Source organism: Pagrus pagrus, assembly GCF_965226575.1.
Source record: "Pagrus pagrus genome assembly, chromosome: 18".
Lineage (NCBI taxonomy): Eukaryota > Metazoa > Chordata > Actinopteri > Spariformes > Sparidae > Pagrus > Pagrus pagrus.
Window position 1 is genome coordinate 29,378,527 of NC_140202.1, and position 27,315 is coordinate 29,405,841.

General features: G+C 42.8%; 1 protein-coding gene across 3 annotated transcripts in view; it reads right to left on the reverse strand.

Annotated features, from left to right (window-relative positions):
* tecpr2 (tectonin beta-propeller repeat containing 2) overlaps nt 1-27,315 on the reverse strand; it is a 48,547-nt gene that overhangs the window by 16,140 nt on the left and 5,092 nt on the right. For all 3 annotated transcript variants that reach the window (XM_084382123.1, XM_084382122.1, XM_084382124.1), the window contains 16 exons: nt 25,555-25,695; nt 23,604-23,732; nt 23,304-23,435; nt 22,420-22,577; nt 17,637-17,790; nt 17,023-17,175; nt 15,630-15,762; nt 11,692-11,918; nt 11,346-11,559; nt 10,962-11,208; nt 10,627-10,858; nt 6,196-6,414; nt 6,045-6,112; nt 5,798-5,913; nt 5,467-5,640; nt 665-845 (listed from right to left, as the gene is read on the reverse strand). In XM_084382123.1, coding sequence (XP_084238249.1) covers nt 665-845; nt 5,467-5,640; nt 5,798-5,913; nt 6,045-6,112; nt 6,196-6,414; nt 10,627-10,858; nt 10,962-11,208; nt 11,346-11,559; nt 11,692-11,918; nt 15,630-15,762; nt 17,023-17,175; nt 17,637-17,790; nt 22,420-22,577; nt 23,304-23,435; nt 23,604-23,732; nt 25,555-25,695 — 2,678 coding nt within the window. The remainder of the gene's footprint in view (nt 1-664; nt 846-5,466; nt 5,641-5,797; nt 5,914-6,044; nt 6,113-6,195; nt 6,415-10,626; nt 10,859-10,961; nt 11,209-11,345; nt 11,560-11,691; nt 11,919-15,629; nt 15,763-17,022; nt 17,176-17,636; nt 17,791-22,419; nt 22,578-23,303; nt 23,436-23,603; nt 23,733-25,554; nt 25,696-27,315) is intronic.

Below are 27,315 nucleotides of genomic sequence, written 5' to 3' on the forward strand. Positions count from 1 at the left end.
GACTCCATCTGCTGAGGAAGCTCAGGTCCTGTGGAGTGCAGGGGGCACTCCTGACTTCTTTCTATGACTCTGTGATGGCATCCGCCATTTTCTATGGAGTAGTCTGCTGGAGCAGCAGCATCTCAGCAGCAGGCAGGAGGAGACTTGATAAACTTATCAAGAAGGCCAGCTCCATCCTGGGATGCCCTCTTGACCCAGTGCAGGTAGTGGGAGAGAGCAGGATGATGGACAAGCTGTCATCGCTGCTGGTGAAGGAGTCCCGCCCTCTGCAGGTCACTTTCACAGCACTGGGCAGCTCCTTCAGCAACAGACTGATACACCCCAAGTGTGTGAAGGAGAGGTACTGCAGGTCCGTCCTTCCTTCCTGCTGCTGTCAGACTCTACAATCAGCACTTCTTCCAATAGACCTCACTCTGCACTGTCAATTTTCCTAATATCCATATTTATTATTCATATTGTAAATAATAATAATTTTGTACAATATCATGTTTATATGTATATACAAGTCTATTCTATTTCTTACCTTTTCAATTTATATCGTTAATTTTTGGCTATTGTTTTTTATAAATATTCTGTCCTTTGGCTGCTGTGGCAAACAAATTTCCCCGTTGGTGGACAATAAAGGAATACTGATTCTGATTCTGATTCTGATCAGTAGCAGTACCTGACGGTGTCGTACTTCCAGCCCTCTCCCTCGCTGCAGTAGCTGTTCAGTCCCTCTCGGTAGAATAAAGCTTTGTGTTCGCTCAGGGCCCAGACCACGCCTCCTCTCACACACACCTGGCTGAACACACAGGGAGAGTCCACCTTCACTGAGCGAGCACAGGGCCGGTCCACACTCAGACCTGATAGACACACAGAGATGACACAAGTTAGTACAGAAACAGCAAACAGGAAGTCCTTTACCCCCTCCACCTACTATACAGTATGTATAGTCCAGTGTGCTCTGGTCTGCCCCAGGGCCTGATGGGATATAGGGTTTGGTCAATTTAATAATTAGTTTGATATGAGGTATAACACCAGACCCATAATACGATTTTCATTGCTAGTTGTCGCACAAGACTCTGATGTGCCCAAGAGGAACATAAAGAGAGCCATGAATGACAGCAACACCACAGTTCATCAGGTCAACTGTGATATGTTGTGTTTTCATTTCTCAACGGAACCTGTCTTCTTCTAAAGTTTAACATGAAAATAATAAATAAGATCAGACTTCAGCTGAGTGAAACTGGGGAAAACAGTTCAAGTCGTCCATGTATCCAGAATGATAATCTGTGGAATTCAGATAAATATTTCTTTTCATGATATCATTTATTTAAGATAACAAAGATTGGAACATGGCGGAGAGTATAGACGTTTAGTTAACGAGCTCTCCCATGGCGGTTAAAAAATCCACAAATAAATGTAACTCGATAGACGAAAGCAAGGCATGAGTGGAGGAAGCACACGAAGAAGCCGAAGAAACATTGAAAAGCCAAACAAAGCTGAAAAACAACTCGTAATGGAAGAAACCTCCAAGCGTGTTGCTAGCGCTGCTAGAGCTACCGAACACGAGGAAGGTGCAGCGGAGAAAACTGACGGTCAAGACCAGGCAGAGACGCTCCGGGCTGGACTCGCCACAATCAGTAAGGACATAAAAGAGCTTAAACAAGAGTTACGACAAGAGCTAACTACACTTAAAGTCGAACTGAAACAAGATGTGAAGGAAGAAATTCGTAGCACTCCAACAGGAAATTGACCGCAAGCTAAACGAGACCAGCAGCGAACTACAGGCACAAAAGACTGAAATCACCGAGGCCCAGACGCACATAGCGGAGCTGGGGTTACACCCCGCTGTTCCGAAAATAGACTTCCATTGATCGTAATGGCGTGGTTTCCCATTTTTTCTAAAGACCCCGTTATTCCAAAAAGGCTATTGTGGAACCCCTGACCCTAACCATATTGGGAAGTAATTGGAAGTTGAAAGTTGGATTCGGAACGGCCGTATGTCAGAGTGGGGTGTGTCGGAATGGAGGGGTTTCGCAATGGAGGTGTTTCGGAACGTCAAGCTGTTCCCCGGAGGAGCTGGAAGGCGGACGCGAAGGATGTTCTGGCGGAGATGTGGGAGCAGACAGACCGGTTGAGAGAGAAAGTGACAGATCTAGAAGGGAGGTCAAGGAGAAACAATACTCGAGTTTTCGGCATGCCGGAGGACATGGAAGGGAGCTCCGCTGCCAAATACCTGGACCAATTGCTAAACACCGAACTCTAGCTACCTGAAAGGACTAATCTTCAGATTCAAAGAGCGCACAGAGCTCTCACCCCAAAACCGGGACCGGGTGCCGCTCCCAGGTCAATCGTGGCCAACTTCTTACAGATTGAGATAAAAGAAACGGTTTTGAAGGAGGCTTGGCAGAGGAAGATACAGGTGGGCGGAAAACAAGTTTTCTTCGATCACGATTACCCCACTGAAATCGTCCAGAAACGGAAGACATGTGGGCATCTAGAGAGTGTTAAAGGAAAAGGGAATCCGTTTCCAGACACTGCTCACAAAAATCCGGATTCACTGGAACAACGGTGTGAAGACATATGGGAGCGCCAGAGAAGCCGCACGAGACATGGAGGAAAGAGGCTACACCGTGGATATGCCAGGCGAGGACACCGAACCTGCGGCGGGCGGGAGGGTGCGAGGAGGACCGGAGGGGCAGCGAGTGATGGGCAAAGATGGAGCCGGGATACAGCGCTCCGAGTGAGACAAAAACTACAAGTTTTTCACTTCAGTGAAGTTAGTTTTAAGTTGGATATTCGACAGACATTCGCAAGCCACTCACACATTTCAAGTGCACCCGTATTGCAGACTGTGTTTAAAGCTATTGAGAAGCTATTGAGCTAAAATGCTGATATTGACATATAGTCTAAAAATTAAAAAAAATTATGAACATAAAAAAATGTAAAAACAAGAGGCGTATCTCATGCAGCCAGTGTAGTAACATGATCCCAACATGATTTTGAGTCAATTGATCACATGACCTGGAAGCTATTGAGCTAAAATGCTGATATTTACATATAAAAATTAATAAAAAATATTTACAGATGTAAAATGTAAAAACAAGAGGTGTATCTCATGCAGCCAGTGTATTTCTATGATCCCACACTGATTTTGAGTCAATTGATCACATGACCTGGAAGCTATTGAGCTAAAATGCTGATATTTACATATAAAAATTAATAAAAAATATTTACAGATGTAAAATGTAAAAACAAGAGGTGTATCTCATGCAGCCAGTGTAGTACTATGATCCCACACTGATTTTGAGTCAATTGATCACATGACCTGGAAGCTATTGAGCTAAAATGCTGATATTTACATATAAAAATTAATAAAAAATATTTACAGATGTAAAATGTAAAAACAAGAGGTGTATCTCATGCAGCCAGTGTATTTCTATGATCCCACACTGATTTTGAGTCAATTGATCACATGACCTGGAAGCTATTGAGCTAAAATGCTGATATTTACATATAAAAATTAATAAAAAATATTTACAGATGTAAAATGTAAAAACAAGAGGTGTATCTCATGCATCCAGTAATGTTACATGATCCCAATATGAACCCCGTGAGCCGGGTTCAGTTCTAGGTCTAGGAAGGACTTTCTTAGAGATGAGGACTTCCCCTTCGCCCACCAACGGGGATATGAGGAGGTGATACAAACAATAATTAGTATTTACAAGGACACCAAAATTAGCATAATAACAGCACTGTACCAAAAATTGACAATAGACAAGAATACAACTAATTGTATAAAAGAAAAGTGGGAGTCAGTGTTCAATATAAAAATTTCGGACAATGATTGGCTAAATATGTGGAAAATACATCATTCATCCACCAATTTGCGGATATGGAGGAAGTTCTCTTGGAAAAATTTGATCAGATTCTTTATCACGCCCAAGGTCAAGAGTAAATATCTGAATGAGAATCTATCATGCTGGAGAGAATGTGGAGCATTAAGCTCAGACCATGCACATGTATTTTGGAAATGTGATAAGGTGCAACTGTTTTGGAAAATGGTACATAAAACTCTGCAAGAGGTGTTGAGATATGAGATCCCTATGTGCTGTAAGGTACTCTACTTGTGTAATCTCACAGAGGAAAATGTACATGCAGGGGATAGGTACCTGGTAATAATACTGTTAATAGCTGGGAAAAAAGCTATCACAAGGAAATGGGGTAGAGTGGAACCTCCGACTCGGGAACAATGGATGGGGATAATAGAGGAAATATATGCAATGGAAAAATTGACACATCGCTTAAGATTGCAAGAAACACAGCAGGAGGACAAATGGCTGAAATGGACATTTTTTAGGACCTTGAACAGCGACAAATACTATTGAAAGAACATTAGTCACAGAGGACGAAATTGAGAGAATTGACGAATGAACAAGAAGGAATGCAACTCCCAACAGGACTTTATATTGCTTTTGTCTTTTTGTTTTCTAGTGTGGCTTTGTTTGGTTCTTGTATTGTATGTGGTGTGTATGTGTGTCGGTGGATGCACATATAAGATGTGAAAAATCAATAAAAACTGTGGAAAAGTGGGAAAAAAAAGATAACAAAGATTGTTTTTGAGCAAAAATGAACAAACATAATACATTATTTTGTATTTTATTCCTCAGCAGTAAATCACACTTTTGACATATTGTCACATTGCACCACAAACTTTGATCTTAATGCCTACAGTAAGACACACGACTGTCCCAACATGTACAAGAGGGTGGACACGTGTTGATGTTGAGTTTTAAAAGCAGCAAATCTCCTTGTTTAAAATCGGATTCCATGTGGGCCTGCTGATAATGTTTCACATTAAAAGCCTTGTTAAGAAATGAAGGGTTTCTGTCTGCTGAAACGTAGAGGGCTTTTAGTTTGAAAGGGATAGAGTTTGTAATAACAGTGTAATGCAGAAACCTTAACAGGGCCAACAGGTGCAGGGGATCAAAATAAGGCTTCATATACCAGAATACAAAATCAGTGTGTTACACCTGACAAAGTCGGTTGGCTCAAAATCAAACGGGTTGAAGCTTGGACACTGGACCGGATGGGCAAAAGAGGAAACCTACCAACACTAATACCTGTCTACAGGTAGAGGTCTCCGTTGGGCCAGGTGCAGTAGTGTTTGGGTGAGTGATATCTTAGAATTTGGCACGTCTCCTCAACAAGTTAGTGTAAAACCTGCAGACTCATGTTATCCCAGTATGATTTAAGTGTTCCACAAAGCTTCTAGTGTGTTTCATACTAACTTGTGGAGTCCATGCAGTTTGAGTGCATGCTGTCACTAAAGCAGAAGGAGGAAGTACTGAGATATTCTGACATTCATGGTCATTTTTCCAAGATTCACTCAAACTGTTAAACTGATGTTTTCATTTGTAATGAAAAAATATTTTTAAATGCAAAATAGAATATATATATGACAGATAAACAGGTACTTACCTGTCTGCAGGTAGAGGTCTCCGTTGGTCCTGATGATCCAGGCGGAATCGTCACTCAGAGCAACAAATCCTGTTTGCTCCACAGCTTTGTACCAATGACGTTTGCCTTTAACTGACACTTTCGCACAAGCAAATGCTGTCATGCTCTTCTGCTCCACCTTCCACAGCAGATTACCTGAAGGGGTTTGCATCAGTTAGCATCCAACTAATGCTACATGCTACAATGCTACAATAAATGGGACTAAAGCTGCCAGTTTGACATTATTAACAGCAGGGTTGTTGTTTACAACAAATGAACAGAGGATCTGTCAGGTGTGATGTCAGTAACTCACCTGAAGGTGATAATGCCATCTGGTGGACATTGTCTTCGAAGCGCTGCCAGGTCAGTCCAGTTTCAGGAAGTGTGCTGCAGAACAGTCCTCCTTTAAAGTCCAGACACCAGACATACCTGAAACACACGTCACCTGTCAGATACCTGTCAGCCACCTGTCACCTGACCACAGTCCTTTAATGTCCAAACAACACACCTGAAACCCACAGGTCATACTTTAGTCACCTGAGAGTCAGCTGACCACCCACCTGTCAGTCACCTGCAGGCTCAGTATTCCACATCCTGGTCCTGAATATCCCATCCAGCTTTCTGCCAACTAGACAGAGATAAGATAAAAAAAATGATTTATATAGCACCTGCTGACAGACTCACCTGATCAGGTTTGTGTGTGTGTCTCACCTGCTCAGGTTTGAGTGTGTCTCTGTCCTGAGTATCCTGGTCTCTGCCTGTTGTCTTCTCTGTCTGACTGGATGGACAGTTGAGGACGTCAGCAGTCACAGTGTGACCGTAGATGTCTCCCTCTTCATCACTGGACATACTGGGTTTTCTGTCCAGACTAGACAAAGTGGAGTAAAACATCTGGTCTGTCAGACCAGCAGGAGGCACCAGGTCATCACTCTGTACACAAATACAGAAAAGCATTAGATTTAATCACATTCATTTGGCCGCTGCTTTAGTTAAAAACAAGGTATGTGAATCATATTCAAACACAATGAGATGAAGAGTCGTCAAAAAGTGGAAGTTCAGACCACACAAATAAACACAGGCACTTGTTCGAAGAGATACATTACAGTCTTTTATTTTTCAGAAATGAAAAACAAAAGTAATTGTGTCTTGGCATCTTTCTTGTGTAATGTGAGGAGACAGCTCAGTGGTGCAGTGGTTAGCACTGTTGCCTCACAGCAAGAAGGTCCTATTTCATTTGTGGGTTAGGTTTTCTCTGGGTGCTCTGGTTTCCCCCACCATCAAAACATGCATACCAATTTAATTCTCCAGTTTGATTGTAGAGCTGTAGGAACTAGTTGTTGAGGTGTAGGGACTAGTTGTAGAAGTCTGGGGACTAATTGTAGATGTCTAAAGGACTAGTTGTAGAGGTCTTGGGACAAGTTGTAAAGGTGTAGGGACTAGCTGTAGAGGTCTGAGGACTAGTTGTAGAGGTGTAGGTACTAGATGTAGAAGTCTGGAGATGAGTTGGAAAGGTCTGAGGAATAGTTGTAGAGGTCTTGGGACAAGTTATAAAGGTGTAGGGACTAGCTGTAGAGGTGTAGGGACCAGTTGTAGTGGTGTAGGGACCAGTTATAGAGGTCTGGGGACTAGTTGTAGAGGTCTGAGGACTAGTTGTGGAAGTGAAGGGACTGGTTGTAGAAGTATAGGGACTAGTTGTAGAGGTCTGGGAACTAATTGTAGAGGTGTAGGGACTAGTTGTACAGGTGTAGAGACTAGTTGTAGAAGTCTGGGGACTAGTTGGAGAGGTCTGAGGAATAGATGTAGAGGTCTAAGGAATTGTTGTAGAGGTCTTGGGACAAGTTATAAAAGGTGTAGGGACTAGCTGTAGAGGTGTAGGGACTAGTTGTAGAAGTCTGGGGACTAATTGTAGATGTCTAAAGGACTAGTTGTAGAGGTCTTGGGACAAGTTGTAAAGGTGTAGGGACTAGCTGTAGAGGTCTGAGGACTAGTTGTAGAGGTGTAGGTACTAGATGTAGAAGTCTGGAGATGAGTTGGAAAGGTCTGAGGAATAGTTGTAGAGGTCTTGGGACAAGTTATAAAGGTGTAGGGACTAGCTGTAGAGGTGTAGGGACCAGTTGTAGTGGTGTAGGGACCAGTTATAGAGGTCTGGGGACTAGTTGTAGAGGTCTGAGGACTAGTTGTGGAAGTGAAGGGACTGGTTGTAGAAGTATAGGGACTAGTTGTAGAGGTCTGGGAACTAATTGTAGAGGTGTAGGGACTAGTTGTACAGGTGTAGAGACTAGTTGTAGAAGTCTGGGGACTAGTTGGAGAGGTCTGAGGAATAGATGTAGAGGTCTAAGGAATTGTTGTAGAGGTCTTGGGACAAGTTATAAAAGGTGTAGGGACTAGCTGTAGAGGTGTGGGGACTAGGTGTTAGAGGTGTAGGGACTAGTTGTAGAGATCTGAGGACTAGTTTTAGAGGTCGGGGAACTTGTTGAAGAAGTATAGGGACTGGTTGTAGAGGTCGGGGAACTTGTTGTCAGCGCCACCCCTCCCTACACGCAGAACATGCGCTGTTTGATTGTAGGGCCCCACAATCCATGGGGGGCCCCATTTTGCGCAAGGGGACACATTCTCTGCAAATGCCCAAAGGATGTGCATCGCTGCTCTGAGGCGCGCGTAGAGCACCAAGTCAGCCCGAGGCAGGAGAGAAAAAAAAAGAGACGAGTAATCTGACACCGCAGGCGTTGCTGCAATGAATGACAGCACGCAGCATCTGACCAATCAGCAGTCAGATGCGCCGACAGGCAGTTGGATGCAGGTGGAGAGATGGCCTCCAAACAGCAATATGAATCGGGAGCAAACAAAAGAAAGAAAAAGTCAAAACAAGAGGAGGCTCATGCTTCACTTGAAGGTGGGTATGTTGTCGAAATAAAAAAAGAAAAACGTTGTGGCATAAACACCCCAGCTGCTAGCGTGCTAATCGTGAGACAGAAGAGAGGATAATTCTGTCTAGACTGGAGATTAAATTTTCCAGCGGCTCTTATTATCATTTATTGAATGTCTTGTTAACTGCATATAAATTCACCTCTGTTGAAAAAGGAGAGGTTAATTGACCAGTTGTTGGTCGTATGTTGGCTCAGGTTTATAGCCTATCAATCTATGCTATCAATAGAAGTTTTGGGCTATTTTTATGGAGGTAAAATGTCGCCATCTCTTGGTGAATTTAATTCATAACAGTCATATAAGATTAGATAAGATAAATTAAGATAATCCTTTATTTGACCCACAATGGAGAAATTTAAAGCGTTGCAGCAGCAAACAGCAGTGTAGAGGTCTGGGAACTAGTTGTAGGGGTCTCCTGATGTTGCAGGAGAGGAATCTAAGCTACTGGTGCCAGCTTTAGTGAGAGGAAAATCACTAGCAGTGTTATCATGCTGATCAACAGGTCTCTGCACAGGGACTGATTTTTGAGGTCTAGGGACTAGTTATAGAGGTCTAAAGACTAGTTGTAGAGGTCTGAAGACCGTTGTAGAGTTGTAGGGACTAGTTGTAGAAGTCTGGAGATTAGTTGTAGAGGTCTGAGGATTAGTTGTAGAGGTGTAGAGACTAGTTGTATAAGTCTGGGGACTAATTGTAGATGTCTAAAGGACTTGCTGTAGAGGTGTAGGGACTAGTAGTGGAGGTGTAGGGACTAGTTGTAGAAGTCTGGAGACTAGTTGTAGAGGTCTGAGGAATAGTTGTAGAGGTCTGAGGATTAGTTGTAGAGGTGTAGAGACTAGTTGTAGAAGTCTGGGGACTAATTGTAGATGTTTAAAGGACTTGCTGTAGAGGTGTAGGGACTAGTAGTGGAGGTGTAGGGACTAGTTGTAGAAGTCTGGAGACTAGTTGTAGAGGTCTGAGGAATAGTTGTAGAGGTCTGAGGATTAGTTGTAGAGGTGTAGAGACTAGTTGTAGAAGTCTGGGGACTAATTGTAGATGTCTAAAGGACTTGCTGTAGAGGTTTGAGGACTAGTTGTAGAAGTGTAGGGACTAGTTGTAGACGTCTGGAGACTAGTTGGAGAGGTCTGAGGAATAGTTAGAGAGGTCTTGGGACAAGTTATAAAGGTGCAGGGACTAGTTGTAGAGGTGAGGGGACCAGTTGTAGAGGTCTGATGACTAGCAGTAGAGGTTTAGGAACCAGTTGGAGAGGTCTGGTGACTAGCTGTAGAGGTTTAGAGACCAGTTGTAGAGGTCTGGGGACTAGGTGTAGAGGTCTGAGGACTAGTTGTAGAGGTCTGGGGACAGGTTGTAGAGGTGTAGGGACTAGTTGTAGAGGTCCGGGAACTAGTCATAGAGGTGTAGGGACTAGTTGTAGAGGTCTGGGGACTAGTTGTACAAGTGTAGGGACTAGTTGTAGAGGTCTGGGGACTAGTTGTACAAGTGTAGGGACTAGTTGTAGAGGTATGGGAACTAGTTGTAGGGGTCTCCTGATGTTGCAGGAGAGAATCTAAGCTACTGGTGACAGTTTTGGTGAGAGTTAAATCACTAGCACAGTGTTATCATGCTGATTGACAGGTCTCTGCACAGGAATCCAAAGGAACATAAGCTCAATCTGGTTCAGGTTGGACCACCTGGTTGGAGGAATTTAGGCAGGTAGCCTGCTAACTATAAAATGTTTTGACAATGGAATAGGAATAGCTGGTGGTTGACTTAAGACCATTCAGGACCAGAGGTGCAAAGACCAGACCTGTACAGGAGTACTCAGACCAGATGCCAGAGTGTCCCTGCTACTGCAAGGACAGTTTTAAATACAAACTAATTAAATTTAATTTTAATGTCAGGGTTCGTCTCCCCACATGAAAACCCAGTTTCCTCCAGCATTATTATGCAGGGGCACCGTTGCTGCATCCTGGGTTAAACAGTGCCCAAGATGACTGTGATTGGTTCAAAAACATGCGAACAAGCCAAAGCATTTTTCATAGAATGAGAGCTGGTGCAGCCAGACCTTTCTCCAGTGCCGACACAGTGCTGTAAAGAGGTCTGACTGTGTTGTCGAGTGTGTCCTCACAAAGATAGTAAACTTGTCTTTCAGTGTGACTTCACTTAGTACTAACTGTTACTGTCCTGACTTACACATTAAATGTTTATGTTAATGGATGTATAAGCTCAAGCAACACCCACCTCTTCCTCCTCTTCTTCCTCTGGTCCAATCAGAGGGCTCAGAAACTCGTCCTCCTGCTCCTCCATTGGTTGCTGCTCCTGTCCATCATCCTCAGTTTTATGCATGTAGGAGAAGGTGCACTCCAGCAGCAGATCCACATCCGGGGTCGGGGGGACGACCTCTGTCTCTGCACCTGGTTTCAGTTGGTTCTCCAGACCCTGGAAGATCAGGGATCCTGGAGGGAGTAGGGAGCTGAGAAAACAAAAACAAGTAAAAGACAAACAGTCAGTGGAAGCAGGAAACAAGGATGAGACATAATGATAACTTTTCTGTCAGCTGGTCTTCAGTTACTAACCCAGACTGGTTGGAGAAAGACGCCACCTTCTCTCCATCCTTTACTTCTCTGTTTGACCACCCAGACTGTGCCTCCTGTGAGTCCTGGTCCTGTTCAGGGGAGTCCTGGTTTTGGAGGTCCAGACCAATGAGGGAGGCTCGGTCACTCAGAGGAGTTCCACTTCCTCCGTCACTACAGCTGCCATCCTGGACTACAAACATGGAATCTGAGCAGCTGCTCTCAGATTGACGGTTCCCACTGCTGCTGTCTGAGGACGGAAAGAATAAAGAAACATTCCTGTCTTAACATGTCTCAGTCTGTGTTTCAGCCTGTCTGTCCGTCAGCCCGTCTGTCTGTCTGTCAGCCTGTCTAGTTGTCTGTCTCTCAGCCTAAATGTGTCCTTGCCTTGACGTCTCCTTTTCTTCTTCTTCACTCTGATGGCTTTCACCACCAGCTCCTGCTGCATCTCACCCTGACCAAGGGGGGCGCTGTAGCGTCTCGAGCTCAGCTCGCATGAAGTGGTTACTGGGGCGTTTCCATGGAGACTGTCCCAGGAAGTGACAGAGCTGCTGCGGCTACGAGAGCTGCTGGTGAATAAACCAGACCGCTGCTCCATCACCTGGACAGAGTGTATCAGATCACATGACACACGAACAGATCACATGACACACTAACAGATCACATGACACAATAACAGGTAAGTTAACCAGTCCAGAACTGAGTGTGTCAACCAGTTAAACTAGTCAGTCACCTCCAGCTGCTCCTCTGCCTCCTCCACTTCCTCCAGTCCTTCCTCCTCATCTTCTTTTGCTCCCTCCTCACTGTGTCTCTCCCATCCTCCTCCCCCCTCTTCCCTCCCCCCACCCTCTACGATGATAGCCATGGTTCTGATTGGCTGAGCTGTTTCCACTGATCCGGTTGGTGGGAGGATGCTGGGTGTGGTCAAAGGTGAGGACAGACGGACAGAGAGCTCCGACACTGAAGAAGAAAGACGGACACGTTAAAAACATCAGCAACATAATTAGTCTTCATGAGCTGTAACAATAAGAAGAAGAAGAAGAAGAAGAAGAAGAAGAAGAAGATAGTTGTGGAAGATTCATGTATGAATTTGAAATGTAGGTGCTGCACTCGGCTGAAGTTTTATGAATTCATTTATTTTTCTGATGTTAAACGTTGGAGGAAGAAAAGATCAGTTGATGGTTGTGAGAAATAAAATCAAAATGTGTCACAATGGACCTGATGGATTGTGGTGCTGCTTCACTCTCACTCTGATTTGATAATACCGGTCCATTCTGGTGTTTGGCTTATTATCAAACTGGCTTGAAATCTTTACATTGGCATGTTATCTATTTACTTACTAGCAGTTGCATGTTCAGCAGGAAGGTCTGTGTTGTCATTTTTCAATAGCAGTAGTAGCATTGCTATAACAAGCAGTAGAAGTAGTAGTAGTACAGTTGGAGGCCAGTCCCTCTGGGCTGTAGACTTACAGTGGCAGTAGCCAGGGGCGTAGCAAGCTTTTCAAAAGTGTGGGGGATGGATGTGGACTTTCCAGTTAAGAGAACTTGTTCCAGATGCCTTAACATTTGCATTACCTCCTGCTCAAATCTTTCTCTAAACTGAATGTCAACAACATCTAGAACTTTGTAGAATTCAGTCCTGTAGTAGTCAGAAGGGGACGCATGTATATGTGCAGGAGCACTACCTGTGAAGCGCTGAGGTGGGACACGGACACGAGGAGAGGCAATAGGAATGAGATGGAGTGTCTCACACATCCTTGTTGCCTCTCATTTACCCATTCACACACGTATGAATATATCTGGGAAACAGACAGGTACCAAAAACAAGGTATGTAACGCACTCTGATGATTATAAATGTAAACTACTCCTTATATGTTTAGTAAACAGGTAGGCACCAAACCCACGTATGTGTTTTCCTAATGTTTTTATGAGTGTTTACAGCCATAGACATATATACATATGTTCTTCAATGTGTTTCCTTGTACATACAGCTGTATAGATATAAGTATGTATATATGTTCTTCAGTGACCTGCTCTATGTAAAAGCCAGCCAGCCAATTACACTGTCTTATTTTTGATTTTTGATTTGCAGACTTTGTTATTTTTTTGTCTCCATGATTGTCATTTTTTAGTTAACATCACTTGATATAAAAACGATTCATCAAAATCAGTTAAATGTAAAATGTAATGTAAACATCAGTGCATTTTATTCCCACAGGCATCACATTTACATGTCAGATCTGGTTATTATAGACACAGATTCAATATTTATCATCACAGTAACAGAGTTACATGCATTGGCAGCTGTAAACACTCATAAAAACATTAGAAAAATACATACGTGGGTTTGGTGCCTACCTGTTTACTAAACATATAAGAAGTATGTAACGTTTATAATCATCAGAGAACATTACATACCTTGTTTTTGGTACCTGTCTGTTTCCCAGACTTATAGCACTTTGTAGAAGGAGCTTTATAAAGTTCACTCCATGATTCAGCGCTCAGTGAAGCGTCTATCTAGATATATATCTATGGCTAGTTCCCGCCTCCTCAGCACGAGCTGAACGATAAATCTAACACAGCAAGAGAGGCGGGACTTAAGGCAGAACAGCCAATCATCAGCCGGTCACACTGAAAGCCGGTGTCATGTTTGTAGCAACAACAGGAGAGGGAGGGGGAGAGGAGGCATCCGCAGCGCAGACAGAGAGCGGTCACAGAAACTGAGCCACTGTAGTAAGGCGTTTGTGCAAAACTGCGGAAAAACTGCAGAAAAAGTGTGGGTGTTGAACCCTCTAACTGGGAAAGTGCGACGCCCCTGGCAGTAGCAGCAGTAGTAAAGGTAGTAGAGGTAGTAGCAGCAGTAGTAGAGGTAGTAGAGGTAGTAGTAGAGGTAGCAGCAGCAGTAGTAGAGGTAGTAGCAGCAGTAGTAGAGGTAGTAGAGTTAGTAGTAGAGGTAGTAGCAGCAGAAGTAGAGGTAGTAACAGCAGTAGTAGAGGTAGTAGGGGTAGTAGTAGAGGTAGCAGCAGCAGTAGTAGAGGTAGTAACAGCAGTAGTAGAGGTAGTAGAGGTAGTAGTAGAGGTAGCAGCAGCAGTAGTAAGGGTAGTGGAGATAGTAGCAGCAGCAGTAGTAGAGGTAGTAGCAGCAGTAGTAGAGGTAGTAGTAGAGGTAGTAGAGGTAGTAGTAGAGGTAGCAGCAGCAGTAGTAAGGGTAGTGGAGATAGTAGCAGCAGCAGTAGTAGAGGTAGTAGCAGCAGTAGTAGAGGTAGTAGTAGAGGTAGTAGCAGCAGTAGTAGAGGTAGAAGCAGCAGTAGTAGAGGTAGTAGAGGTAGTAGCAGCAGTAGTAGAACTAGTAGACGTAGAAGCAGCAGTATTAGAGGTAGTAGCAGCAGTAGAGGCAGTAAAGGTAGTAGCAGCAGTAGTAGAGGTAGTAGCAGCAGTAGTAGAACTAGTAGACGTAGAAGCAGCAGTATTAGAGGTAGTAGCAGCAGTAGAGGCAGTAAAGGTAGTAGCAGCAGTAGTAGAGGTAGTAGCAGCAGTAGAAGCAGTAAAGGTAGTAGCAGCAGTAGTAGAGGCAGTAGCAGCAGTAGTAGAGGCAGTAGCAGCAGCAGTAGTAGAGGTAGTAGTAGAGGTAGCAGCAGCAGTAGTAAGGGTAGTGGAGATAGTAGCAGCAGCAGTAGTAGAGGTAGTAGCAGCAGTAGTAGAGGTAGTAGTAGAGGTAGTAGCAGCAGTAGTAGAGGTAGAAGCAGCAGTAGTAGAGGTAGTAGAGGTAGTAGCAGCAGTAGTAGAACTAGTAGACGTAGAAGCAGCAGTATTAGAGGTAGTAGCAGCAGTAGTAGTAGAGGTAGTAGCACCAGTAGTAGTAGAGTTAGTAGCAGCAGTAGTAGAGGTAGTAGTAGAGGTAGTAGCAGCAGTAGTAGAGGTAGAAGCAGCAGTAGTAGAGGCAGTAAAGGTAGTAGCAGCAGTAGTAGAGGTAGTAGCAGCAGTAGAAGCAGTAAAGGTAGTAGCAGCAGTAGTAGAGGCAGTAGCAGCAGTAGTAGAGGCAGTAGCAGCAGTAGAGGAGGTAGAAGCAGCAGTAGAGGCAGTAAAGGTAGTAGCAGCAGTAGAAGCAGTAAAGGTAGTAGCAGCAGTAGTAGAGGCAGTAGCAGCAGTAGTAGGGGCAGTAGCAGCAGTAGAGGAGGTAGAAGCAGCAGTAGAGGCAGTAAAGGTAGTAGCAGCAGTAGAAGCAGTAAAGGTAGTAGCAGCAGTAGTAGAGGCAGTAGCAGCAGTAGTAGGGGCAGTAGCAGCAGTAGAGGAGGTAGAAGCAGCAGTAGAGGCAGTAAAGGTAGTAGCAGCAGTAGTAGAGGCGGTAGCAGCAGTGGTAAAGGCAGTAGCAGCAGTAGTAGAGGTAGTAGCACCAGTAGTAGTAGAGGTAGTAGCACCAGTAGTAGTAGAGTTAGTAGCACCAGTAGTAGTAGAGTTAGTAGCACCAGTGGTAGAGGTAGTAAAGGTAGTAGCAGCAGTAGTACAGGTAGTAGCAGCAGCAGCAGTAGAGGTAGAGGCAGCAGTAGTAGAGGTAGTAGCAGCAGCAGTAGAGGTTGAAGCAGCAGTAGTAGAGGTAGTAGCAGCAGTAGAGGAGGTAGTAACAGCAGTAGTAGAGGTAGTAAAGGTAGTAGCAGTAGTATTAGTACTCACAGTTGGAAGCCAGTCCCTCAGGGCTGTTGGAGAGACGGATGATGTCTCTATCTCCTTTCAGGATGAAGATCTCGTTGTCACAACATGACACTGACACAATATCTCCACTGCTCTCCAAGGCTCCGATTATCACCTTTCAGCACCAAACACAAAACTGATCAGATATTACGCAACATAAGCATTCACACAATGTCAACATTCAGAAAATTCACACAACAAAACGATTCACAGAATATTATAATTCACACGGCGTAAACGTTCACACATCACCATTCAAACGTCAACATTCACACATCAACATGAATCAAGGAAATTACACAAATGTCTTTGTGTGATATTACAGTATTTGGATGGCAGTGGTGCCAGTCTAATACACAGAGGTACCTGTCAACAGAGGACTGTAGGTTGTTGTTACAGTTTGTTAGTAGAACCTCATTAACCTCAACTGTGTCAACAGAAGAGACCTGGTACCTCGTTAAGACAGTCGAGAATGTAGATACTGTGTTCATTAACAGTACTACGAGTAGTTGTAGTGCCTCGTTAAGACAGTCGAGGATGTAGATGCTGTACTCATTAACAGTACTACGAGTAGTTGTAGTTAGGGATGACCCGAGCAGATCTGTGGGATCGGGATCGGGGCCGATATGGGCATTGTTTCGCTGATCGGGATCGGCAATTTTGAACGTGGACCCAAGCCCGATGATTTGTACGTCAGCTGTCGTAAACGGAGCACAATTTGTGGCAGAACGCAGACGTAATGTAAAGTTACTCTGGCAAACCTGTGGATAAAATGTCTGCAGTGTGGAAATATTTTAAATTAGAAAGTGAAAGCAGTCCAACGGCAACATGTAACATCAGCAATACGACCATTTTGCGAGGGGGTAACAAAAGAGCTGCATTTAATACTACAAATTTGATACGGCACATAAAAACCAAACACTTAAAGGAATACAACGAGTTCACTCAAGCAATACAGGCAAAGGCACCGAAGCAACAAACACTCATGGATACTTTCGAAAGGAAAGAAAATATCCTCGAGACAGCGACATGGCCAAAAATATTACAGAGAAGGTAATTGAATTCATCACTCTGGATAACCAGCCCATCTCTGTGGTAGAGGATCAGGGTTTTCGCCGTCTTCTGGAGTTTTTGAATCCACGGTATGCCCTACCATCTTGGCATTACAGTTCGGATACCACCTTACCGGAGATGTACAGCAAAGTTCGTGACCACCTACAAGGTGATTTAACAGATGTGATTGCTATTAGCTTTACGACAGACATTTGGAAATATTAGTTATCGGGACTCGGTATCGGCAGATACTAAATATTAAGTGACTCGGATCGGGATCAGGGTAAAAAAAACCTGATCGGGACATCCCTAGTTGCAGTACCTCGTTAAGACAGTCGAGGACGTAGATGCTGTACTCATTCCAGCTGAGGATCCAGCCCTCTCTGAGGAAACAGCTGAGCAGGCCGAGCTGTCTGTCTGTGGGACGGTAAGCTCCGATTGGATCAGGACGAGGAAACAACTCAAACTGAGGAATCTGAGTCGCACAGGTAGACAGACAGGTAGAGAAAATGTAATCTTTGTGGTTATTACCAGTCGTTTTTCATGAATATGCAGAAACAGCTAAATATTTCCACTCATTCTAAAAGTACAAGAACAGCTGCTGAGTACAAAGTGTAGTACTGTTACTGCAGTAACATCAGCAGTAGCAAGTAGTATAGGGTTAGAATTTATGTCTGTTAGTAGCTGCAGTCACTTGCCATCACCAGACTAATTCACAAATGTGAATTAGTCTAAAACCAACCAGCCAACAACAACTCTTAATTCACAGAGTTACATGTACAAATATTATATATCTGCTGCTTCTCTCTGGTACCGGACTTCCCTCTGGCAGCCATCTTTACGGTTTCATATCAGGTGGAAATCAAACCTCCTGCTGTAGTAGTACCAGTCCTGAATGTATGTGATAGCAGTGTGTTCCCAGTGTTCCCAGTGTACCTGTGAGTTGAAGAGTGGTTTGAGCAGCCGGGTGTCCTCCACCTGTCCTCTGATGTCAGACCTCCACAGTCTGAGTCCAGGTCGAGCAGCAAACACCTGAAGATCGCTCTGTTTACAGAGAGCCGGCAGGAAGCAGGCGCCAAACCTGCCGCTGCTGTGACCAACACCAGACAAACTGTTAGTACTGTAACAAGGTACAACTACCATCAACTGTACGAATACTGTAACAAGGTACAACTACCATCAACTGTACGAATACTGTAACAAGGTACAACTACCATCAACATGTACTAATACTGTAACAAGGCAGGACTACCATCAAAATGTACTAATACTACAACAAGGTACAACTACCATCAACATGTACTAATATTGTAACAAGGTACAACTACCATCAACATGTACTATTACTGTAACAAGGTATAACTACCATCAACGTGTGCCAATACTGTAACAAGGTACAACTACCATCAACATGTACTAATACTGTAACAAGGTACAACTACCATCAACATGTACTAATACTGTAACAAGGCAGGACTACCATCAAAATGTACTAATACTACAACAAGGTACAACTACCATCAACATGTACTAATACTGTAACAAGGTACAACTACCATCAACGTGTGCCAATACTGTAACAAGGTACAACTACCATCAACATGTACTAATACTGTAACCAGGTAAAACTACCATCATTTACATTTAGGACATTTAGCAAACGCTAAAGCGACTTATAGTAATTCATACATATATTCATACACTGATGGCGGGGCTGCCATGCAAGCTGTCCACCAGCACAGCAGGAGCAGTTTTTGGTGTTCAGTATCTTGCCCAAGCACAGTTCGACATGCAGCCCAGCGGAATCAAACCAGCGACCTCCAGATAACAAGACGCTGGCTCTACCCCTGAGCCACAGCCGCCCATCAACGTGTACTAATACTGTAACAAGCTAGAACTACCATCAACATGTTCTAATACTGTAACAAGGTACAACTACCATCAACGTGTACTAATACTATAAAACTACCATCAACATGTATTAATACCACACCCACTGTTGTCACTGTGTACAGTAGACATGTGTATGAATATCTATTAAACCCAGTTGTTGTGGATCTGGACCTTGGTCCTGCAGCCTCCTCAGCCTCTCCTCTCGTCTCTCCCTCTCCTTGTGTGCACGTTGAACTCGTCAGATTCAAATTTAAACAGACGTTTACGTTACCAAAGCAAGTGTGAAATAAAAAAACAACTACAAAAACATCAGATTCAGCTGTCAGAGGTCATTTATCTCTTTCTTCCTCTCTCTCTGTGACCTCACAGTCTATGACTGTCATCGTGATGGACCAAACTGTTCTGTACATACTGAGGCCGGGGCCATAAAATGGTGACAATATGTATCAGCAACAGACATCGATAACAATAAGAAAACAGTTTAATATTATGTTCGATAGTTTCACATGTCTGCATTAAATACAGACCAACATGAAGCACAGACTGAATATAAACAGCCTGTCATATCATTTAATAATGGAGCGAGCTATGAGTGACATCATTTCACAGACAAATCCCCAGCATGCTTTGCTCCAACGCTCACTATGATGCCTTCAGACAATTAGAGTCATTACAAATGATAACTATCAATATCGACGAAATGAAGCTTGACTATCATGATCGACTTTCCACCCGTATCACCTGCTCAGGGGTTTGAATGTATGTTCAGTGAAGGTGGAGGCGTGTTGAAAGTGTCAACAGGATCCTAAGTGTTGCTGCTAGAAAAGCAATTACAAGGAAATGGCTCCAGCCAGATGCTCCATCTACAGAGAACTGGTACCATATTATCTATGAAATCTTTGTAATGGAAAGAATTACCTTTTCAATGAGGCTCCAGGAACATAAATTCAAGGAATTTTGGACAAGGTGGAAAATGTATATTTCCCTGAAATGCCCTTCTTTTGTTTAAAAAAAAGAGAGAAAAGAAATGTTTATTCATCTCTTTATAACTTGTCTATTTTTAATTTATTTTCTCAAACTCAAGACACCCCATGTTCTTTTTGTTCAGTTTTGTTTTGTGTTAAAAAAACTGAAAAAATGGTTCATTCTATGTAAGAACATATTTAATGATGAATATGGAATTGTTGGGAAGATGTGAAAACAAATAAGATCAATAGGAAGTTTGTTTTCTCTTTAACTGCACGTTCTCAGCAGGTTTATTACATTTACATCCTTCACAAAAATAAAATGTCTTTTGAGTGTGTTAATATCATGTGTAGTGTGTTAATATCACGAGTTGTATGTTAATATCACGTGTAGTGTGTAGAGTGTTAATATCATGTGTTGTGTGTGTTAACATCATGTGTTGTGTGTTAATATCGTGTAGTGTGTTAATATCATGTGTTGTGTGTGTTAACATCATGTGTTGTGTGTAGTGTGTTAATATCATGTGTTGTGTGTTAACATCATCTGTTCTGTGTTAATATCACGAGTTGTATGTTAATATCACGTGTAGTGTGTAGAGTGTTAATATCATGTGTTGTGTGTGTTAACATCATGTGTTGTGTGTTAATATCGTGTAGTGTGTTAATATCATGTGTTGTGTGTGTTAACATCATGTGTTGTGTGTAGTGTGTTAATATCATGTGTTGTGTGTTAACATCATGTGTTCTGTGTTAATATCACGAGTTGTATGTTAATATCACGTGTAGTGTGTAGAGTGTTAATATCATGTGTTGTGTGTGTTAACATCATGTGTTGTGTGTTAATATCGTGTAGTGTGTTAATATCATGTGTTGTGTGTGTTAACATCATGTGTTGTGTGTAGTGTGTTAATATCATGTGTTGTGTGTTAATATCATGTGTAGTGTGTTAATATAATGTGTAGTGTGTTAATATCATGTGTTGTGTGTTAACATCATGTGTTGTGTGTTAATATCATGTGTTGTGTGTAGTGTGTTAATATCATGTGTTGTGTGTTAACATCATGTGTTCTGTGTTAACATCATGTGTTGTGTGTTAACATCATGTGTTCTGTATTAACATCATGTGTTGTGTGTTAACATCTTGTGTTGTGTGTTAATATCATGTGTTGTGTGTAGTGTGTTAATATCATGCGTTGTGTGTAGTATGTTAATATCATGTGTTGTGTGTTAACATCATGTGTTCTGTGTTAACATCATGTGTTGTGTGTTAACATCATGTGTTGTGTGTAGGGCTTTGACATTTGCCCAAAAAATCATATTCGAACTTTGTTTGTTTATTAATATTAATATTCGAATATATTCGAATATTTATTGATAATATTTTGATCATGTTCTGTCCACCAGAGGGCAGTGTATCAATCAATAGACAGAAAAAAAGTCAAGTTTTTTTTTTTATTGAGTCAGACCTTTACACATAGGCTTAGACAGGTTCTATCCACTGTTCTTATCAAAAATAAATAAAAAATAAGCCAGTCAGGCTAAATACTGAAAACACAAATAAATAAAGGTAGGGTCCATTCGTATGTCTATTCAAAACCAGCACACGCCCACCAGCCACAGGCCCATTAACAGATGGTTTCACATTACCAACCACTCACTGACTAATTGTTTAGCGATCTGACAGCAATACGCCAACCAAAAACAAGGCGCTTTTGACATGTAAAATTGATCAAACACATCAGTTATCACTAGAACACCATTATAACACTATCGTTATCCGAACAATTAAACAATCAAAGCCTATGCTAATAATTCGCCATTAATGGCTATCTAATTAGCAGGCTACAGTTTACTTGGCTGCAGACTTTTTTAAGTTGTTCGCCAAAAGACGAGATGATTGACGTTTTCTGGCTCCAGAGAAGAGCGTTGCAAATGGCAAGATAGCAGCGCGCCAACTTTTGCTCCGCCATTGTTTTTCTGTGGAAAAGTGTAAACAGGCATCAGGCGCTAACGACGTGATAACGTCATCAGCACAGAAGCCCCAGGTGATCAATGGTCATGAGCTCGCGTTTCACGAAACAGGCTGAAAAAAGCCTTGAATCTGGATTGAAAACTGTTTTCAGGCAAACACATTTACCAAAAATAATGCTTATTATAGATTCGAATATTTAGAAGCTGCCCGATATTCGTTCGAATATCATTTTTTTTTTAATATTCAAATTATATTCGAATACCGAAGTTCGATGTCAAAGCCCTAGTTGTGTGTTAACATCATGTGTTCTGTGTTAACATCATGTGTTCTGCGTTAACATCATGTGTTCTGTGTTAACATCATGAGTTGTATGTTAATATCACGTGTAGTGTGTAGAGTGTTAATATCATGTGTTGTGTGTGTTAACATCATGTGTTGTGTGTTAATATCATGTGTTGTGTGTTAATATCATGTGTAGTCTGTTAATATCGTGTAGTGTGTTAATATGTGTTGTGTGTTAACATCATGTGTTGTGTGTAGTGTGTTAATATCATGTGTCGTGTGTTAATATCATCTGTTGTGTTAACATCTTGTGTTGTGTGTTAATATCATGTGTTGTGTGTAGTGTGTTAATATCATGCGTTGTGTGTAGTGTGTTAATATCATGTGTTGTGTGTTAACATCATGTGTTCTGTGTTAACATCATGTGTTGTGTGTTAACATCATGTGTTCTGTGTTAACATCATGTGTTGTGTGTTAACATCATGTGTTGTGTGTTAACATCATGTGTTGTGTGTAGTGTGTTAATACCATGTGTTCTGTGTAGTGTGTTACATGTGTGTAGTGTGTTGCATGTGTGTAGTGTGTTACATGTGTGTAGTGTGTTTACCTCTTGCGTGGCTTGGTGCCGAGCTGCTCGACTTCCTGTGTCTGTGTGCAGTAAAGCAGAGATCTCTGCTGTGTTGAGACCAGCAGCACCTGGTGACTGTACTCCATCTGCACCACACCTGAGGATTCCTCCAACAGCAGCACGGGTTTACACACACCCTACACACACACAAGGTCAGGATGGTGTGTATCATGTACAGCTCCAACAATCACCAATAATCAATTCATCTACTACTACTACAATGAGTCTGCATTGCTATTCAGCTTGATTCCAACAGAGGGTGCTGTCTAAATTTCAATTAGACAACAGGACAAGAGTTGACTCTTTTTCACTCACCTGAAGTGACAAGTTACATCAGCGGTTGTCAAGACAGAGACATGACTGAACTTCAACAAGTCAGGTTACAGATCCTGACTGACTGATGGGTTAGGGTCACACCTGTCCCCTGTGCTGCACATTTAAACATCAGACATGACGCTCGACTTTGATGGTTTTGCAAAGAGAGGTGACGTCTCAACTGTTCTCATGAGGCTAAATTACATGGGTAGAAGTTGTTTTTCATGTTGTCATTTGTAATTATATCTTACAGTTATAATTAATTCTCATAGGTTAGTTACAGCTACATCTCTACAACAGAAAATAAGTTAATGTGGACTTATGCATGAAATTTAAGGCTCTGTGTCAGCAGTGTTTTCTTCTGAGCTCCAGCTGCTCAAATTCGAAACTTCTCTGCTGTTTATACTTACAGTCTATTAAAACATTTTTTAAATACGTGTGTTTGGGTGTAGGGAGATGATAACAGAGATATTTAACTATTATCTACCAAAATGATTCCTCCAGTAAATTATTGGCTCATTAATCAGTTTGTGTGGTTGTGGTTTCACCTGGTCCAGGTCCAGAGATGAGAACACCACCCGTCCTTTATCATCTCCGGAGAACAGTTTCATTCCGTTGGTGCTCCACGCCAACGACGTGACGGAACCTTTATGGAGGCCAACCACGTCGAAACGCCTCAACTGCAGAGAGACAGACAGAGAGACAGACAGACAGGTGTGTTACCACTACAGAGAGACAGACGGGTGTGTTACAGAGATTCAGAGAGGTGTGTTATAACTACAGAGGGACAGACATAAAGACAGACAGGTGTGTTACAACTACAGAGAGACAGACAGGTGTGTTATCACCTGTTTGTTTCGACCAGGAAGTGGAGACACCAGCTGGAAGACTGCAACTCGACCAGATGCTGTTCCCACGGCAACCAGATCATCAAAACAGCTGAGCAGCTTCACAGCTGTGATGGCATCACTCTTCCCCTGTGAGACACACACACACACACACACACACACACACACACACACACACACACACACACAGGAATTCAGACTGTGTCTGAAATGACGTCTTCAAAATCAAACAGCGTTAAAAACCACAAACATTATGGACATCACCTGAATGCAGTACTGATCACCTGAGACAGAGACAGAAACAGTAAGGCAACAGGCCCTGATGGTGTCTCAGCTGTCCTTTTGAAGACATGTGTAGATGAACTTACACCAGCCTGGTGTCGTCTTCCAAAGGTCAGTTGATTCACATACAGTTCAGTCTCTTTGGAAAACATCATCACTCCTCCTCCAAAAAACCCGTCCCTAAAGAAAATAATGAATACAGACCTCCAACGTTATGAAGTGTCTGGAGCTGTTGATGGTGTGGGAGTTAAAGTCCAACATTCAAGGCCACTTAGATTCTCATCAGTTTGTTTATAAAAACAATCGTAGCACTGATGATGCAACCCTAACAACAGCCCCATTCACACTGCGCTGCATCGTCCTCTATGTGAAAGTTTCAGATCTGGAGAGGGGAGACAGTTTCAGTGTGGCTCTGATCTGCCTCTGGAGCAATCAGAGCAGCAACAGAGGAGAGCCGTCGTCTGCATGAGTGGAAAAGCCAGGGTGTGTCCGTCTGATGGTGTTCACAGTCTGACAACTAAACAGATCCTTCACTCAACAAAATAAAGAGAAATGTCCCACAAAGCAACGTTACAGGACCAAACAACAGTAATGTAGTAACTGCACGTGTCTTTGGCAACTTATGAGGAAAAAATACCAGTTATAGGTGGAGAAGTGTCTGTCCTCCTGTCTGACATCCTGTCTGTCCCCCTGTCTGTCCTACCGACTCTTCATCACAATTCTGCCTGAAAAACAGTGTCTGTCTCCGGCAAAAAACTCACATGCGTTTGTCTTCTTCACTGTTGCGTTATTGTAGTTACTGTCTCACGGTGACGGTCAGCCCTCCCAACCGAGATTTCAGTGAACTTTCCCTTAGAAAACAGCCTCCCTCCCCGCGACTAACAAACACACTTTATTTAGCTACATCCTGAAGTTTATAGTTTATAGGTTATTCTTTGTTAATGTAAAGAAAACAGAGGAAATTATTTCTGATCCAGGTCACCTACGAGATCACTCTTCACTGCTTGTCCAGAATGCCGGTATCACTCAGGTCCATTCTTACAAATACTTGGGGGAACATAATGCCTCTAATCTGTCCTCGGGTGTCCATGTGAACCCTAACCCTACTGTATTGTTTGCACTTGTGTTATGTACCAATGTCTTGTGTCTGTCTGTGTATGTACTGTGTTATATGTCTTGTGTCTGTCAGTGTATGTACTGTATTATATGTCTTGTGTCTGTGTATGTACTGTATTATGTCTTGTGTCTGTGTATGTACTGTGTTATATGTCTTGTGTCTGTCTGTGTATGTACTGTATTATGTCTTGTGTCTGTGTATGTACTGTATTATATGTCTTGTGTGTGTCTATGTACTGTATTATATGTCTTGTCATGCGGCAGCCTTTTATCCGAGACAAATCTCCAATGTGACAGAAAAATGAATCTTGAATTATTATTGATCAACTGGGTTTACTGATAGATCAATAAAGCTGCAATAGGTGGAACAGATAGTAAATGTTAAGAGTGCCCTCTGCTGGCCAGTAAAGGTAAACTGCATCAAACACTTAAAGACCGCAAAGTGTTAATATTTGTCCCCAGTTTGATCAATAACTTTGAATAAACACTGACAGCTCTACTGAGGACTCAGCTGTACAACTGATGAACACCACAGAAGAAGAAGAGCTCTGACCTCCAGGCTGTACTTGTTCATATGTGCGAGGCGGCGACAGTACAGGTAGAGCATCCCAATGCTGCTGCCGACCGCCAGGAAGTCACTGCTGCTGTCCAGAGCCGTCAGGTAGACCAAGACGGACCGGAATCCACGCTGCACCTGCAGGAGACAGGCAGGAGCCTTCGTCATCAGCATCAGCATCATCATCATCACCATCATCATCACCATTAGCATCACTATCAGCATCATTACCATCATCACCATCATCATCACCATCACCATCATCATCACCATCATCACCATCAGCATCAGTATCATCATCATCATCAGCAGCATCATTGCCATCATCACCATCATCATCATCATCATCATTGCCATCAGCATCATCACAAGCACCATCATCACTTTCACCATCACCATCATCATTACCATCACCATCACCATCATCATTCATCTTTACAGGACTGATGAGATCTTTGGTCTTTACTGTCAGAAGTTGATCTGCTGAAGGTGTGAGATTGTTTATTGTGTTTAAAGAGGTCATATTATGCTAATCAGGTTCATACTTTAATTTGGGGGTCCTGGTAGAAGAGGTTTATCTCTCATTTCAAAAAACACATTATTTTGCATATAGTGCATTGCTGCAGCATCTCTTTTCACACTGGGTCTTGAACGCTCCGCTTAGCTACAGAGTGACACATCTCGCTTCTGTTCAGTCTTTGGTGAGAGTTGCACATGCACATTTCTTAACGGGCAGGAAGTACCCAATCAGAGGGGCAGAGTAGGGCAGGTCATGCCGAGCAAGCTAGTGTGATCTAAAATAAGGCCGCTACAGCTGGTAACCATGGCTGCGGTTCAGCACGACTCTACTATGGAAACACCTTCGAAACCAAGACTGGAGCCGGACATTTCAGAGTGCTAAGTTATTATTTAGTAACCATCTTTTATTTAAAATATAACGTTTTAACTTCGCAGTTTCTGCAAATGTGTACTGACTGACTGGAGTTTATATATTTTATAATATTTATATAAATATATATTGTATAACGCCTGTTTCATAGTGATGAACATAAGTTAAGAAGTAAAGGCTGGACTCCAGAACAGGCGGGTCAGGCAGTGCAGCAGCAGTGTTTCCTGTGAGAGACAGTGAGTCCCTTTGGTGTGGACTTTGGCCTTTTTCACTTTGCAGAACATTTACATGCACAAAAATGCTTAATAACACAATAAAGGAAAGGTAAAAACCCAAAAGCCTAATATGACCTCTGTAACTGCACCAGTTTTACAGGTGCACACAGGTGGCGCCGTCTTCGTGGGTCACACAGGTGGCGCCGTCTTCGTGGGTCACACAGGTGACCCCGTGTTCATGGGTCACACAGGTGAAGAACCAGGCTGATGACACTCTGTGAAACTGATCCAAACCGATCTGCTAAAACTACATTGAAACGGTGAAGATGAGACCCAGTCAGGTCACAGGTCACAGAGACAGACAGGCACACCTGGTGTGTTAAAGAACAATGGTCCAGCACCCCCTGCTGGGAGAACGATAAAACATCTGCTTTCATCACACCTGCCCTCTGTCCCAGCTCATCTGTGTTTAACACACAGGCTGCAGCAGCTTCAGCCTGAGGCTTCCCTCAGCTACTCACTTTATGTGTGGTGACCCCTTAAGAGACAAGTCAGTGTCTTGGCCTGGTTCTGGCCTGGTTTTGATTGGAACGGGTCAGTATCTTGGCATGGTTTTGATTGGATCGGGTCAGTGTCTTGGCCCGGTTCTGGCCT